The 17,875-nt window shown below is 45.2% G+C and overlaps 1 protein-coding gene across 3 annotated transcripts in view; it reads left to right on the forward strand.

Moving 5' to 3' along the window:
* The window catches only part of ERICH6B (glutamate rich 6B), a 353,852-nt gene that overhangs the window by 139,816 nt on the left and 196,161 nt on the right, over positions 1-17,875 (forward strand). For all 3 annotated transcript variants that reach the window (XM_029602897.1, XM_029602896.1, XM_029602895.1), the window contains one exon: positions 10,819-10,868. In XM_029602897.1, the coding sequence (XP_029458757.1) occupies positions 10,819-10,868 (50 nt within the window). The remainder of the gene's footprint in view (positions 1-10,818; positions 10,869-17,875) is intronic.

A 17,875-nucleotide genomic window follows, 5' to 3' on the forward strand; every position in this document is an offset into this window, starting at 1 on the left:
GCTGGATGAGAATTGATGATGTTGCCAATGGATATGGACTGGGTAATTACCAAGAGTATCTTCTTCGGGTCTAATATGTGTTGTGGCTCATCAGGCACATCCTCCGAAAGGAAAAGAGCGTAACAGAGATACTCTAAGGTATAGGATCCGTGAATACAGTATTGATGTTGAGCGCCTTCGAGCCACGGTGAACGTAGAAGGCGTATGAATATCAGCAGCAATGGAAAGGGCTGCTGGGGACGTCATAGCATTCTTCGATAGAAGTGGCGGTGTTGAGAAACGTCCAAAGCCCACTTCAAGTTGTAGTGCAATAGTGGATCTTCTGAATTGGCGAGAGGACTCTTCAGATATTCCATTAAAGTTTGAGGAATAAGGTGCCTTCTTTCCCTGAGTCCACCAGGGCAGGAGTCTGAACCGAACCCGGTCCACAGGTCAAAGAGACTAGGAGAGAATGCGGAGGAGAAGACGCGGTAAGGCCCAGGAACAGTCCTCCTGCAAGACTTAGGCCCGTCCGTTTCTCGGACGAATGGAGCATGTAGAGACATCATGGTCAGGCTGACCGCAGTACATGCAGAAGCCGCGCTTCTTCCGAAATCTTCTCTCTTTAGAAGTCAAATGTCCATGACCAAGTTGCATCGGTTCATCTTTATCAGCAGCAGAAATTACTGGAACCTTTCAAGGTGCAAGTATAGAGCTAGCCTGATTCAACCCAGATAACATCCTAGGCCGGAGTTCCTTCACCTTGTCCCGGAGCCGATGATCAATCCAAGTAGCTAAGGCTACTAATTCGTCCAGCGATTCAGGTATTTCACGAGCAGCCAGCTCGTCTTTTAAACGGGTATCCAGGCCTCTGCAAAAGAGAGTCTTGAGACATTTAGGGTCCCAGTAAAGTTCTGTCGCAAGAATTTTAAACTCTATGGCAATTTCAGCCAATGATCTGTTGCCTTGCTTCAGTTCCACCAAAGCAGAACCAGCTACAGAATTTCGAGCAGGGTCATCAAAAACGGATTTAAATAAGTCCATAAATCCTTCTATGTCCTGCAAAATAGGGTCCTTGTGCTCCCACAAGGTAGATGCCCAAGAGAAGGCCCTACCATCCAAGTAAGAAAGGATGTAGGTAGTCTTGGAGAGAGCAGTAGACAATAAAGATGGTTGTAAGGTAAAGTGCATGCAGCACTGGTTTAAAAAGCCCCGAGTCTTCTGTATTTCTCCAGAGAAGCAGATCAGAGCCGGCAGTGGTATAGCAGTCTTTAAAGTTACCTCCGGTAAATGACTTTCATGGTTAGAAGCAGTACTTTGAACCTTCTGTGTGTGTAGCTGATGAAAAGCTGAAGTAAGTTTTTCCAAGGTGTCCTGTTTCGCAATGCGCTGAGCCAGGCCCAGTATAGCCTGCAAAGCATTGAGTTGTGCTGGATCCATGTAGTTAACCGGAACCCTGGAATCATGTAGTCAAGCTGGATCCTTGGAGTTAGCAATCTGTTGTGCGTTCTGCTAAGAGTTAGCAATCTATTGTGCGTTGATGCTAGGATTTAGCAATCTGATGTCAAACTGTTAACAAAGCTCAGTGGTGAAAGCCGGGAGTTAGCAATCTGTCAGAGAGCTCTGTTGATAAAGCTGGTAGTTAGCAATCAATTGTTATTTAGAATAGTTGTGGGTGGATCCTTGGACCAGTGGCAGATGACTACGCCCTCGGGGGAAATCCCAAGAGGGACCACTGGTCAGGCTTAGTGTAGGAGACAGACACACACTAGTTCTTTTATTAGACAATATAGTAAACCACCCGAGGTGGCAGTAGTGAGCTGGAAGCGCCCGACTGGGTTGTAGTCCCTCAGGTACTGGAACAGCGATCCCAGGGTGGCTGAGCAATAGAGAAACTAAGAAAGTGAGTAGGCTGTATATGCAGAGTTCTGGAACGTCCTTGATGGTAACACACACAAATTAGTCTCTTGAGGCAGCCCAGGAGATGGTTTGCATTAGGCCCTCGAGGAGCGAGTACCTGGACCCAGGGAAAGCTCTGAGAGATAGATGGAAACTCACTGATGTTATAAGCAGCGATGACTTCTTAGCAGAAGTGGTATTCAGGAGCAAGTCCGGGACGTGGGCCCTCGAGGAGTGAGTACCGTTTCCGGACTGCGACCTGAAAAGAAAAAGAGCGAGGCCTCCGAGGAGCGGGTACCTCTAGTGAAGTCTGAGGAGATAGAGTGGCTGGGGTTGCGGAGAGCGGATCCCATCCGCAGCGACCAGGAGGAAGCTAGGTAAATCAATCCCTTGCTAACTCGTCTTGTTAGCGAAAACTGAGACCTTAAATATCTGGAGCTGGTGACGTCATCTCAGGGGGACGCCCCCAAGGTTCGTGCCAACGCTGGTACATCAGTCAGGCCACGCGCGCCCTTAGGCATCTGGTCAACATGGCGGCTTGCAGAGTCGAGCTGGTCCGGGAACGCCGGAGGATGAAGGCATGGAGATGCTGCAGCAGCTAGCCTTCCATCAACCCCGAAGGGAGTCGCTAACGAGGTAAGGTGGGTGGAGCAGAGACGTCAGACAGCGACGGACACACACCCTGACAGCAAATCGGCTTTATCAACATGGAATAAGATTTTGACAAATATTTTAGATAAGATTTTACCAGTTCATGCTAGAAAGTGTAAACCCACTAAAACCTAAGACAGAATCTTACAGGGGCTCAGATCTAAGAAGTGCCAATTGAGACAATATGAAAGGAAATGGCAGATGAATAGATCTGAGAACAATCTAACGGCATTCAGGAATTTCTTGAAACAATACCAGCAACAGACCGAGAAAGTAAAAAAGCGTTACTTTTCATCACTGTTCAAGCAGCAGGAAAGCACCCAAAGATACTATTCAATATTGTCAAAAATTTGTCAACTACTGGACATGGATCTAATGATCAGCATAATACCACTGCCCAAGTCACTGAGGATAATACATGTATGCAATTTTTAGCATTAAAGTTAGCTAAAATTTCTGCATCACTGGTTAGTCCCATTATCTCAGAGGTGAGGAACCGGAAGAAGTTAGTGGTTAAATGGGACTCATTTGACCCATCTTCTACTATGGAGGAATCTAATATCATAAAGGCTATGAATATGGCCAATTGTCCTTTGAATATTTCTAAGGTCAATGCACTAAAAAGGGCCAGAGAGATCATTGCCTCTTCAGTTAGTCATCTGGTCAACCTATTGCTGTCAGAAGGACACGTCTCTATCTCCCTTAAATCAGTTGCTGTCTGACCATTCCTGAGAGAGCCTGGCCACAACCAGGGTGATCTCTCAAACAATAGACCTATTTCTTCTTTGCCATTTTTGCCTAAGATCCTTGAGTCCATAATACTGACGTAATTAGAGGATTTTGTGGAAGATCATACTGAATCAGTTTCAGTTTGGCTTTAGAAAATCTTTAAATACAGAAATCCTTCTAGTTTCCATGATCGACTTGATCAAATGTGGCTTTGATCACGGTCATAACTACATTCTTATGATGTTGGATCTATTGACCACCTTTGATACCATTGACCACCAGGTTCTTTTGGCGCACCTGCAGGATCTTGATATTACTGGCCATGTTTTAGACTGGTTCAGATCCTTCAACAGTGAGAGAAAACAGCAGGCCTATATTAATGAGACCTGATCAAAATGGTTTCCAATGCCCTTGGGAGTCCCACAGGGATCATCCTTATCTGCCTTACTGTTTAACATTTATTTAATCGTATCTGTTTGATTTTGGCTGACCTATGTGAGGGCTTCCGAATCGACGCAGGTGATATACAATTCTACATGCCAGTGAATGGGACCTGGCTGGAAATGCAGACTAAGATTTCAGCCAGCATGACCACAATCAATTTCTAGCTAACTTCAAATAAACTAGCTCTGGATTTATCGGAGACAGGGATTGTGATTCTGCAACATCATTCATCTATTCCCACTCCATTATCGATGTCCATTGACTGGAATGCTGTAAAAAATTGTTGATTAAATAAGTTTAGGAGTTATTATTAACTCCAAACTGTCATTCATTCCACAAATTAGAGCAGTAGTTAAATCTGGATTTTATAAGCTACGATTGCTATGGCTACTAAAAGTCCTCTTGCAACTCACTGACTTTTGACTAATAGTTTAGGCTCTTATAATACCCTTGATTGACTACTGCAACATTTTATTCTTAAGTCTCCCTGCTTGCCCTGTTAAGTCACTGCAGCTTCTACAGAATGCTGCTGCCTGTCTTATATCTGGCCTCCCAGTTAGGGACCATATAACCCCTGCCCTGGTAAGCCTGCACTGGCTTCCTGTTGCTTTTAGAAGTAAATTCAGCACGGCCTATTTGGTGCACAATCTTATAGCTCGTGCAGTGACATCATGGATCTTTACCATGATTAAGCCCTATTGCCCACGAAGATCTTTGCACTCATCACAGAGTGGGCTGCTTGATGTACCTCAAGCAGGTTCATCTATATAAAATTTGAAAATCTGCATTTTCAGTGGTAGGTGCAGATTTGTTGAATAACGTACTGGGCAAGATGAGATCCATGATATGCCTGAAAGCTTTAAAGAAACAATTAAAAACCTTACTATTTGAGCAAGCTTATTTTTAATGATATTTTAGTTTCTTTTAAGTTTAGTTTGCTTGATACTGAGACCATTTCCAATCCTTCCTTTTTTTTTGAGAATCTGCTTTTCTTTTCAATGCTGTTATGAGATGAGGTAAATTTTGTTTTCTGATGTTTTACTTTCTTTTATCACTTGTCCTAGTTTAGGCTTATTTTATGCTATTTTAATCATGTTTTATTAATCCTTGTCTTATTTTGTATGTTTCGCCGTGAGCCAGCCCGGGTAGGGACGGCATACAAATAAACTTAACCATAACCAAACCAAATAAGCCTGATACTTCACTTTCAACGCATATCCAGCATAGCGCTCTGCTTCAACGGCAGGGGAGAAGAAAAACTGATACTTCACGCATATCCAGCATAGCTCCCTGCTTCAACGGCAGGGGAGAAGAAAAACTGATACTTCACGCATATCCAGCATAGCTCTCTGCTTCAACGGCAGGGGAGAAGAAAAACTGATACTTCACGCATATCCAGCATAGCTCTCTGCTTCAACGGCAGGGGAGAAGAAAAACTGATACTTCACGCATATCCAGCATAGCTCTCTGCTTCAACGGCAGGGGAGAAGAAAAACTGATACTCACGCATATCCAGCATAGCTCTCTGCTTCAACGGCAGGGGAGAAGAAAAACTGATACTTCACGCATATCCAGCATAGCTCCCTGCTTCAACGGCAGGGGAGAAGAAAAACTGATACTTCACGCATATCCAGCATAGCTCTCTGCTTCAACGGCAGGGGAGAAGAAAAAAGGATTCGCACTCACAAAGCGGGGAGTAGCTGGCTTGTTACGGCGGTTACTACCCCAAACCAAATAAGCCTGATACTTCACTTTCAATGCATTTCCAGCATAGCTCTCTGCTTTAACGGCAGGGGAGAAGAAAAACTGATACTTCACGCATATCCAGCATAGCTCTCTGCTTCAACGGCAGGAGAGAAGAAAAACTGATACTTCACGCATATCCAGCATAGCTCTCTGCTTCAACGGCAGGGGAGAAGAAAAACTGATACTACACGCATATCCAGCATAGCTCCCTGCTTCAACGGCAGGGGAGAAGAAAAACAACCAATAAGGGCTGAATAACATAGTCTGGGTAAAACAAATAAGCATGGGTGTAGCTTGCTTATTGCGGCGGTTACTTCCCCTACTACCCCTAACTAATCAAGCTTGATATTTCACTTGGATGCAGCTCCATCACTGCTCTCTACATTAATGGTGGGGGTGGAAGGGAAATAGAACCAAAGAGCTAAGAGAAACAGATAAGTATGAGAAAAAATGTGTGAAGCTTGCTGGGCAGACTGGATGGGCCGTTTGGTCTTCTTCTGCCGTCATTTCTATGTTTCTATGTAACTATATTGAGTCACGGGGTGTGAAGACTTATGCAAACAAGACTTCCCAGTTTTCCATTCACCCAAGATCTCTAAAGTACATATAGCAAGGCAGCATAGCCATCCTACATCAATTAAATATTTTACTGTGAAATCAGAATGTCTTAAAATTCTTTTAGCTGCTCCTTTGTAATTCCTCTGAGCACTGTGGAGCATCCATGTTTGTTACAGCGTAGTGTCAACAATGGAATGGCACCTGCTTGGTTTATGATGTGTGTGATGTTATGTGTAACATCCTTGCCAGCTTGGACCAATCAAATCTAGTGAGCATGAGGTAATTTGTGACTCATCCTCAGCATGATTATCCTCAGGGCTGTGGAGAGAATTTCAAATGTAATGATGTTAATGCTTTGCCAAACCTGGCAGAACACATAGAAACATAGAAATGATGGCAGAAGAAGACCAAACGACCCATCCAGTCTACCCAGCAAGTTTTGCACTTTCTTTTTTCTCTCTCATACTTATCTGTTACTCTTGGCTCTTAGTAACCTTTTGGTTCTATTTCCCTCCCACCCCACCATTAATGTAGAGAGCAGTGTTGGAGCTGCATCTAAGTGAAATACATAGCTTAATTAGTTAGGGATAGAAACCGCCGCAATAAGCAAGCTACACCCATGCTTATTTGTTTACCCAGACTATGTAATTCAGTCCTTGTTGGTTGTTGTCTGTATATAGATCCACTTTTCTTCGTCCCCCCTGCTGTTGAAGCAGAGAGTTATGCTGGAAATGCATTGAAAGTGAAGTATTAGTCTTTCTCCCCTGCCGTTGAAGCAGAGAGCTATGCTGGATATGCGTGAAGTATCAGTCTTTCTCCCCTGCCTTTGAAGCAAAGAGCTATGCTGGATATGCATTGAAAGTGAAGTATCAGGCATATTTGGTTTGGGGTAGTGACAGCCGTAACAAGCAAGCTACTCCCCGCTTTTTTGTGAATGCAAATCCTTTTTTCCACATTTCCTCTTGCTGTTGAAGCTTAGAGCAATGTTGGAGTTTTAGAGCAATGTTGGAGTCGCATTAACCGAGTATATGTTTATTGAATAAGGGTATTATCTCCAGGTAGTAGCCGTCATTCCGCGAGCCACCCACTCTTCATTCACGTCCTCTAGACTTTATGGATCCACAGTGTTTATCCCACGCCTCTTTGAAGTCCTTCACAGTTCTGCTCTTCACCACTTCCTCCGGAAGGGCATTCCAGGCATCCACCACCCTCTCCGTGAAGAAATATTTCCTGACATTGGTTCTGAGTCTTCCTCCCTGGAGCTTGAAATCGTGACCCCTGGTTCTGCTGATTTTTTTCCGACGGAAAAGGTTTGTCGTTGTCTTTGGATCATTAAAACCTTTCAAGTATCTGAAAGTGTGTATCATATCACCTCTGCTTCTCCTTTCCTCCAGGGTGTACATATTTAGATTCTTCAATCTCTCCTCATAAGTCATTCGATGAAGACCCTCCACCTTTTTGGTTGCCCTTCTCTGGACCGCCTCCATCTTGTCTCTGTCTCTTTGGAGATACGGTCTCCAGAACTGAACATAGTACTCCAGGTGAGGCCTCACCAAGGACCTGTACAAGGGGATAATCACTTCCCTTTTCTTCCTCGATATTCCTCTCTCTATGCAGCCCAGCATTCTTCTGGCTTTAGCTATCGTCTTGTCACATTGTTTCGCCGACTTCAGATCATTAAACACTATCACCCCAAGGTCTCTCTCCTGCTCCGTGCACATCAGCCTTTCTCCCCCCATCAAATACAGTTCATTCGGATTTCCACTCCCCATATACATAACTCTGCACTTCTTGGCATTGAATCTCAGCTGCCATATCTTTGACCACTCTTCCAGCTTCCTTAAATCCCATCTCATTCTCTCCACTCCTTCCAGCGTGTCCACTCTTTTGCAGACCTTAGTGTCATCAGCAAAAAGACAAACCTTACCTTCTATCCCGTCTGCAATGTTGCTCACAAAGATATTGAACAGGACCGGTCCCAACACCGATCCTTGCGGTACAAAGCTTAAAACCGCTCTCTCTTCAGAGAGAGTTCCATTTACCATCACACATTGTCTTCTGTCCGTCAACCAGTTTGCAATCCAGGCCACCATCTCGGCACTCACTCCTAAGCTTCTCATTTTATTCACCAGTCTCCTGTGCGGGACCGTATCAAAAGCTTTGCTGAAATCCAAGTAGATGACATTGAGTGCTCTTCCTTGATCCAAGCTTTCAGGCTGGTTTTTAGATAAACAACTTTATGAAACTGTGCTAAGCACCATGGTTTGTCGCCATCTTAACTCCAAAGGCATGTTAAGCCTTGCGCCACATTGCAAATGTGCTCTCTAAAGTAGTCTCAAGCCCATCCACATTGCTTTAACTGTGGCTTAGGGATTGTCCATCTTGTTGATAGAGTAGAGAAGGTCCAGCACTTACATAATGGTGGTGTGGTTGTGCACATATTTTGGACATATTAGGGCAAAACCTTTGCTCCAGTGCAAAAATTGCTTCACATGTGTACCATTTTTTTCTCCATTGAAAATCCTGGGAGGTTTATTCATTGATAAATCTGAAGCCAGTTTTGCACTGCAGCGAAATGTTCATGAGTCTGCCCCATTATGATTTACCAGTGTTTACGTTTTCTCTTGTTTCTTGTTAAGATGAACCCTGCGTAAAATTGTATTAGTGAAAAACGGTTTACTTTAAAAAGTTCATTATCCTTCTCTAACTGTTGCTATCTCGAGTTCAAGTTCCTCGCAAATACAGTTAGGTGACTTTTGTGGACTGAGTAGTAGCTTAAAAGATGGGAAAGATTCATGTCATGGGTTCTGGAATATCTATAGAACAGTATTTTTCAGTGACATTTTAATTCTGGGTACTAGACCAGGTCTTTAGTGTTTTGTGCTTTTATTTATGGAACCTGGTTTGGCATTTCAACACTTGCAATTGATGTTAGTAAGTAGGGTGGCATCATGTACAGTTCAGCTCAGATTGCCATTCATCATGCTGATTTTATATTCTGCCAGGACAAAATATACAGTGTTTTTTGTATATGTAATATTCAGTAATAATGTCAGAATGGGACCGGCGACAAGAGCTTGTAATTTTACTGAGATGATTAGAGCAGGAACAGAGAATTCACTGGAAGTGAGCACTCTAGAAGATCTTCATGAGTCTTGCAAGTTCTCAGCAATGAAGGTTTCTAGTCTAAGCTCCTCCGGGCCTGCAGGTTTGTGGAGTATGTGATGTCATATGCCACATCCTAGCCAGCGTGGATTAGTGGGACCTGGTAAGCATGAAGTGCACATGCCCTGACTCCGGCTAGGAGGCATTGCCCTTGTACAGTGACCGAGACTCCCTTTCCCTTCCCAGCATCCCTGGCCTCAGCTGCCTTGAGGAATAGAAGGTAGGCTCGGGGATTCAAAAGCTAGGTCTCCTGAACAGCATTGACAGTGCTGCCTGTGAGCCAGCCTTCCTCACGTATGCTTTGGCTGGCAGTACTTTTCACAAGTGAGCAATCATCAAAGCATATTTTCTCTGGTGATAGTTTAATGCTCCAAAGGTACTTTTCTTTAAAAGAAGACTTTAGGCTTGATTTTTATCAAAAGGTTTTCTCCCATTCTGTGCCCAAAGACAAAAACCTTCATAAATCTTATCCTTAGTATTATTTTTGAAGGAGGAATTTTAAGTGTTGAGATTTCTGGAAGAAGCTGCATAAAGAGATAGCTGCACGAACCCCCAAGCGGAGCAGCCTCCTGAGCTTTGTGAGCAAGGGCAGAAAGCTTGACAAGCCTCCACAGCTTAACAAGAATTTCTGCTGGCTAGGTGAGCCCGAAGGGGTGTAGCACGATGTGAGGAATGGAGGTCCTTGCGCCTGGTAAAATCCCCAGGGGATGATTGTCTCTTATTGATCATATCCCTGTTTCTTATTGCCATAGGCAATGGATTTCCTCATGAGTCTGGAAGCAGGACCCCCAAGTCAGAAAGTAGAGTTTGTGCCAGTTGAAGTTTAGAGAGCTGTATAAATTGATCATGCTTAAAAAGCACATGAGAAGATGTGAAAATATCCCTTTGCTGAAATGTATTACTTTGGTAAAAAAAAAAAAAAGGAATTCTGATGTGCACATCTGGGGGCTTTCCATACTACGAATATCTTGTTTGTTTTGTTTCTAGAAAATAAATGGTGCCTTAAAACAGGTTCAGGTAGCTGCCCTATGCATCATCATTTATAACCACTAATGACAGCCAGACAGAATTAACAAGTTTCTTGCGGCTGATATCCTGTGAATGATGGCAAGCGAAGGAAATCAGACACCAGTTAATTTTTACAAGGTAGATGGTGCGAAATATACAGTAAGCATGCAAAATCAGCTTAGTTACTGGCAAACACAGGACCTGTTGTTAGATTCTTGTCCCATTTATTTTACAAATAGACTTTCTTTTCCTGCATTGGATGGATTTAGAGTTGCAGTTTGCCACCTATTGTTTTTATCTTTTGTGTACGATTATTTAGAGGGGTGTTTTTTTTAATCCTTTCAGGCCTTCACTTTTATTTCTGGGTCCGTGTTTCTGTGAGATCTTACTGCTTGCTGAACCGTCATACCAGTGGCAAACTTCAGTAGTCAGAAGTTTGAGGAGGGGCATTGCAGAAAAATAAAAGAATTTTACCTGTTTCCCCATGCACAAAATATTAGACAATGCCTCTTTAAACAGATCATGCTAGCAGCTAGAAAGGAATCCTTACCGCTCATTCAGCATCATCTGTTATGGATTTTATATACGTTAACCTAAAGTTCGCTCTGGATGGAAAAGACTCTTGTTTGTGTTCCTTAGATAAAAAAGGACAGCAGATCCGGATTTCAAAGAAGGACAAAAAAGAGCAGGTAGGCACAGAATTAAGTGAAAACCCAGAGATTCCCTTTTCTCACCAACATTGGACCTGTTGCAAAGCTTATATAAAAAACTTAAAGCTGACCGCGTCAGGGAAATGAGCAGCATTTCAGCAATTCATACAGCAGATTACGTTGTTGGGCTATTGTGGTGTGCAAGTATAGGTCTCTTTTAGCTTCTGTGCAACTAGCTCTGTGTGGTAATCTTTAGGGTTTTTTGTTTTCTTTTTTTTTTTTTTTTACTTTCTATTTGCTGAGTATTTGTAGTGAACTCAGCAACCTAGCAAAAATTACCCCAAATGTGGAGATAAGCACCTTTCCTTAGAATCAAATTATAGAGTGACCTGGTGGTTCAGGCAACAGATGCCATGTGCTGTCCTGCAGAAGGTCCCTGGTTCAATCCCTGAGTCGGCCTGGGACGGGAATGCTGCAGAGGCAAGTGTTCACAGCCCCTAGGTTAGAGGGGCTATCCTGGTCCTTGCTTAAGGGTGACAATTGGAGGCCAGAAGTAGGGCCCATGTTTGCAGGGTTCTAGAAAGAGCCCTGGCCAAGGACCTTTCACAGTGACCAGAGGAGGAATGTGGTAGGTAGAGGGAATATAAAAATAGAGGGGGAAAAACCCTGGCTAGTTGTGAATGAAGGCTCAGGTGGGCCATATCCCAGCCCTGGTTCCAACTGTGCTAAAAGTACAACAGAGCAGGAAGAAACTGCCAGTTGAAATGACATCCTGATACCACACTACTTCTTGTTTTCTACCAACGTTTTTCCAAGTTTCCCTTCCTGGTCAAGTCCAATAGCATATTATTACCCTTCTTTGACAAAGAATTCCCTCACAAGGTGGTGAAATTTGTTCCCCTGTTTTGTTTCTTTTTTTGGCAGTAGAAAGGGTCCCCTGAAAAAATCCCATAGGACAGTATTTCCCAACTAGTGTGCCATTGGACCTGATCAGGTGGGCCATGGAAATGTCACCACTGCCTAACTCTCATGTCTAAAACAGCCCCTGGGTTCAGCCCCCTGTACCTCACAGCAGCAGCAGGCACTGGGAGTGCCTGAAAACATGCAGGTGCTACTTTCTAAGAATGAGCTTAGAAATTAATGCAGGGCATGGGCAGCTGGGGCTGATCTTTCTGCAGCGCACATAGCACTTCTTCCCTCCTGAGTCACCTCTTTTGAGGACTTCCAGCCTTCTGAGTGTGAGCAGCAGCAGCAGTGGAGGAGTTTTTGGCAGGCACCTGTGACAGCCAAGGTAACTAACCAAGTAAGCTGCCCGCACCAAACCAGCTTCTCCCTTATCCTGCAACTGTATATAAACAGAGTGGGTCAGCTGTGACAGGCTCATGTGTGTCTCCACTCCTTCTCTCTCTCTGTTTTTAAAATTTGAGGGGTGAGATTTGTTGGAGCTTTCAGTGCTCCGATAGCTTGTTTTTTAGCCATGCGAGTCCCCCTATATGTCTACGCTGCCTGCTCCAGGAGGCCGATATGCCATGCATTATTTTTGTTAGCATAGGTGTCCCTTGGGCATGAAAAGTTTGGGAAACATTGGAAGTCATTAAACACTTACCATCGATCTTTTTTTTTTTTTTTCTTCTAGAGAAAATATCACCCCACATAATCTCTCAGGCTCGTAGGCCTCTGCAGGCTTTTTGCTAGCTCAGGAACGGGTTTCAAGAGGTTTAACTGGCTGACTTTGCAATGGAGTGCAATTTTAAAATGCCCTGTTTTACCCATGGAAATTACTTTGAAAATTCCATTCCCCATAAATAGTCATATTTTTGAGGGTAATACTTAGCTGTTGGCCAGCTTGCAGAGTTAGCTAGATAACTTATCCTTTGGCAGGATTTTCAGGGGCACAGCTGCATCATTGAATATATTCATTGCCTTAAAGTTGGCTGGCTAACTGTAGGATTGCTCTACAGCATGACCAGAGTTAGAGGGATAAGTACCTGTCTAACTTAACTCCACCCCCAGAATGCCCCCTACGTTATCTGGCTAAACCTTTACCCAAGTAAGTGGCTAAAATATTCAAACGGCCATATTTAACCGGATGACTCGCAAGTTATCAGGCTAAATGCCAATGAATGTGGACCCCTTTATTTTCCCTAGCTGTGTTAAGATTATTCCAGTGTAGCCCGATTTTGATTGCGATTATGATGTTTTTTAATCAAAGGCCGATGCAATATCAGCGCATAAAAAACGTGCATCCAAACTGAGTGCATGTTTTTTGAACGTGCACACATCCACCTGTCCTGGGCACTAGATACAGTAGGCAAATGAGCTGCCATGCTAAAAGGGACACACAATGGGTAATTTATGCATCCCTAGCGCTCTGCATTGGGTGCCCAGGAGAAGTAGGTGTACGTCTAGAACAGCCTGGCCAGAGCTCCCTCCCCACCACCGGCAGGGCTGTTCCTGATTGGTCCTTTGTCACTGACACTTGTCAGTGAAAAGTCCAATCCCCTTTTAGGGCAGTCTTCTGAAAGGGGATTGTTCCCTTCACTGACAAGTGACAGTGAATGGACCAATCAGCAGGAAGTGAAGGAGTGAATAAATTAATATTAAGTGCCCAACATTAATATTAATGTATTCACTCTTTACTCCTGCTGGCTTGGGGTTCTGATTGGGCCAGACCTTGGGGATGCTTCTTTCTGTGGTTCCTCCTATTTAGTATCACTAGAATACTAATAGGAGGAATCACAGAAAGCAGAATTTTTTATTTTTTTGTCAGCCCTTGAGTGTTGCATGCTTCAACAGCCGCCCCTAGGCAGGAGTTAAATTTGCAGTGTTAAAATGGGCGCCGAGACCACGCGGCAATTTTTTGCATCGGGAGGGGGGGGGGGGGGGTGTAATAGCTAATAGCCTCATCAACATGAATTTACATGAGATGAGCACTATTAGCTACACGCTGGTTTGGACATGTGTTTTGGACATGCTAGTCCCCTTGTTTCCTAGCTTGTAGACAGATGGACTCAGGACCAGTGGGTTATGCTCCCCAGCCAGCAGATGGAGACGGAGCAAGCTGACGTCATGGTATATATACTCCTGCAGTGACCCCAGCCTGCCAGTATTCTCCATCTCCAGCAGATGGTGCAAGTGCATCTCCTTATGGGGATTGCTTTGAATTTTGGAAGGAGAATTTTAAATTGAGAAATGAAAGACCCACTTTCCAGTGGTGATACCTAAAGGTCCCTCCCCCAGTTAGAAATTCCTGATGTGTTTTCTGTTGTTCCTCAGAGGTGTGCCTTGATCCGATAACCGGTTCCCAACGTGGACTTTGTTGCTTGTGCAGCGGATGCGGGAGGCCAAGTGCGGCGGTGACGGCACATGCACTCTCCCCCCGCAGCCAGAGACCATCTCTATACTCAGTCAGTAAATGGTGAGCTCCAGTAAGTTTAAAAAAAAAAAAAGAAAATTACTTACAGAGACAGATAGGAGGTTTTTAGGCCTTCCTTCAGCCTCCGTGCTCGACATGCCATTCCGACATCGTTCCCACTCCCGTTGGGGTTAGGGGAAGTGAGCAACCCGGTGGGTTCAGTGACCTCGGTGGGCTAGGCCCTGCGGTAGGCTTTTCTCAGCACACTGCATGGTAGGCTTTTCTCGGCGCACTGCATGGTAGGCCGCTACAGTGTTTTCGCGCATTCCTGTGCATGCCTTACTGCCCTCTACAGGATGTTGATATGCGCAGTGTGTCGGCTCTGTGAACACAACTTTTCTGGGCGTTGTGATATGTTCGAGCTGAGCGCACTAGTGATGTGTGCGCCTTACCACTCTTCATTCCAGGGCACCTTGATTTTGTGCGTGCAACTTTTTTAAGCACAAGCCGTTTGAATGCAGAGTTACCGCTACTCATGGCACTGGGAAACAAGAAGCCTAAGCACCTTTCTCTTTGTGTTGCGTGTCATATTAGAGTTCTCAGCCTGACCTGTCTTCAAACATGTGTCAGCACTGTTCAAATGCTAAGGGAGAGTTGTCTTCCTTGGATTTTGTTAAGCCTGGATCTTCCCATTCTGATGATGGCCTGCTTACAGCTTTGGCTGGAAGTGCGCCATATCTTGGTACTCCCTTGAATGGCTCCTCTGCAGGAGATGGCAGTTCAGTTGGGGTTTGGTCTAGACCTGGCTGCTTTTCTTAGGTGGAGTTTTATCAGGGTTTACAGGCCTTTGTTCAGGTGTAGTCCTCCGCTTCGCCGACTCCTGCAGTCGGAGCCTCAGCCGGTGGCCCCTCCCTCTTCCAATCCTACATTTAAGCACCATGGCATGCCTTGGTTTGCCACGGGTATTCCCAGTGGGGACCCGGATGGCAAAGATGATGAGGCAGATCCTGATCTCTTGGAAGATGGGGAAATTCCTCCTGGTTTGGAGCCTATCAAACCATGTTATGGTTCTTTCATAGAGATGAACTTCCAGCCCTAATTTTCCAGACCTTGAAGATGCTGGAAGTGCCTAGGGCAGATTCTATGTCAGAGCCGAAGGAGAATCCTATTTTGGTTTCCTTGCATAAAGCCTCTTTCTTTTTTCGTGTTCTGGACACCTTTCAAGAATTGATTGATCTTGAATGAGACACCCCTGAGGCAAGTTTCAAAGAGGGTCGGGCATTGGAAGGCTAGAGAGCGTTTGCGTTTTCCCAAAGTGGATGTGCTTGTCTGTGCCGTCTAAGCGGACGACTATCCCTGTGGAGGGAGGAGCAACCTTGAAGGATGTGCTTGATAGGTGGATTGAATCTATCCTTAAACAGGCCTTTGACGCAGTGGCGATGACCTTGCAGATTGCTTCCTGTTGCGCTCTTGTGGCATGTTCTTACATGCTTCTTTCTGTCAAGAGATGGATGATTCGGGGGTGAATTCCAGAGCAGTTATGGAACCTACTCCTGTCTTTTTGGCAGACGCAGGCTGTGATTTGGTTTATACCTCGGCCAGAGGAGTGACTTCAGTGGTGGCAGCAAGACGTCAGCTATGGTTGTGGAATTAGTCAGCTGACACAGCCTCCAAAGCTAATCTCACTAAAATGCCCTTTGTTTGGGAGCAAGTTGGAAAAGCTGGCCAGTAAATTGGGAGAATCTCCAAGTCCCTGGTTATGGGAGGATAAGAAGCATTTGCAGTGCCCCTTTTCTGTAAGGGGTCATCTCAGAGGCTCCAAGCATTTTCGTCGCTACAGGAACTCAGCCTTTCAGAGGACTCGGCCTTTTGGTAGGTCTCACTCCTTTTTTTCCCCACAGCCCAAGAGAGGAGTGGGCTCGGGTGGCAGACCGTCCCAAGCTGAGCAATGAAGGTTAGCCAACCCACCTTCGGGAGGAGGAGATAGGGGACACCTATTTCTGTTTTATCAAAGTGAGTTGAGATCACATCGGATCAATGGGTCCTGGAAGTGATACGGGAAGGCTATGCACTGCAATTTCGCAGCATTCTTCTGGACGTGTTTATAGTGTCTCCTTGCCACGCCCCACTGAAGAAGCAGGCAGTAAAGTCTATGCTTCTACGGCTCCTCTGGCTGAGGGCTATGGTTCTCGTGCCTCTGTCTCAGGAAAATACAGGATGTTATTCCATCTATTTTGTTGTGCCCAAAAAGGAAAGTACCTTTTGTCCCAACCTGGACCTCAAGTGTCAACTGTCATCTTCATATTTACATCCGTTTGGAGCACCAACGTTTTCTGTGCTTTGCGGTGCTGGGTCACCATTATCAATTCCGGGTGCTGCCCTTTGGTCTGGTCACCGCCCCCAGAATGTTTTATAAGGTTATGGTGGTCATAACGGCGGCGTTGAGAAGAGATGGGATCCTGGTGCACCTGTACTTGGGCAACTGGCTGATTTGGGCCAAGTCTTTGGAAGAGAGCAACCTAGTGACCAACAGGGTGATCTTCTTGCTGCAGGAGCTCGGCTGAATGGTGAACCTAGCCAAGAGCAGTATCCGGCCTTCTCAATCGTTGGAGTATCTGGAAGTTTGCTTTGACACGAGGCTGGGCAAGGTTTTTCTGCTGGACGCACGGATTCAAAAGTTGACGTTCCAGGTGTATCAGTTGGTGAACACTATATGCCCGACGGTATGGAGCTATCTGCAAGTGCTTGGTTTGATGGTGGCTACCCTGGAAGTGGTTCATGGGCGAGGGCGCATAGGCGTCCTCTTCAGCACTCACTGCTGTCTCGTTAGAATCCGCAATCGCAGGACTGTTTGGTTCATGTCCACTTTCCAATGGAAATATGTTGTCGCCTCCAGTGGTGGTTGCAGGAGGCTTATCTGAGAAGGGGAATATCCTTGTCTTCCCTGAACTGGTTGGTTCTAATGACAGATGCAAGTCTCCAGGGTTGGGGAGCTCCCTGTCAGGAACTGATGGCCCAGGGAATTTGGACGGCCGAAGAGGCTCTCTGGAACATCAATCGCCTAGAAGCCCGGGTAGTTTGGTTGGCATGCTTGCAGTTCAGCCACAGAATACAGGGTCAAGCGGATTGCGCAATGTTGGACAACGCAACGACAGTGGCCTACATCAATCACCAAGGAGGAAGCAAGAGCCAGCAAGTGTTGCAGGAAGTAGATCAACTTATGGAAAAGGCAGAAGGACATCTAAAGATGATCTCAGTCTCCCACATCGCTGGAAAGGACAAAGTAAGAGCAGACTTTCTCAGCAAGGAGAGTCTGGACCCCGACGAATGGATGTTGTCCACCAAGGCTTTTCAGCTGATAGTTGATCACTGGGGCCCTTCCATCTCTAGACTTGCTGGCGACATTTCACAATGCAAAGGTTCCTTGCTTCTTTAGTCACAGGAGAGATCCATGGTCTCTGGACTTTGATGCTCTCGTACAAGTCTGGCGGGAAGATGAGTTGCTTTATGCCTTTCCTCCATGGCTGTTGGTGGGCAGGCTTATTGGCAGAATTGAAGTCCACAGGGGGCTAGTAATCCTAGTGGCTCCAGATTGGCCCAGTTGTCTGTGGTATGCAGATCTACGGTAGCTCCTTTAGAAAACCCTCTTCGTCTTCCACTGCATATGGATCTCTTGCGGCAGGGGCTGGCT

This window comes from Rhinatrema bivittatum, chromosome 5, assembly GCF_901001135.1.
Source record: "Rhinatrema bivittatum chromosome 5, aRhiBiv1.1, whole genome shotgun sequence".
Lineage (NCBI taxonomy): Eukaryota > Metazoa > Chordata > Amphibia > Gymnophiona > Rhinatrematidae > Rhinatrema > Rhinatrema bivittatum.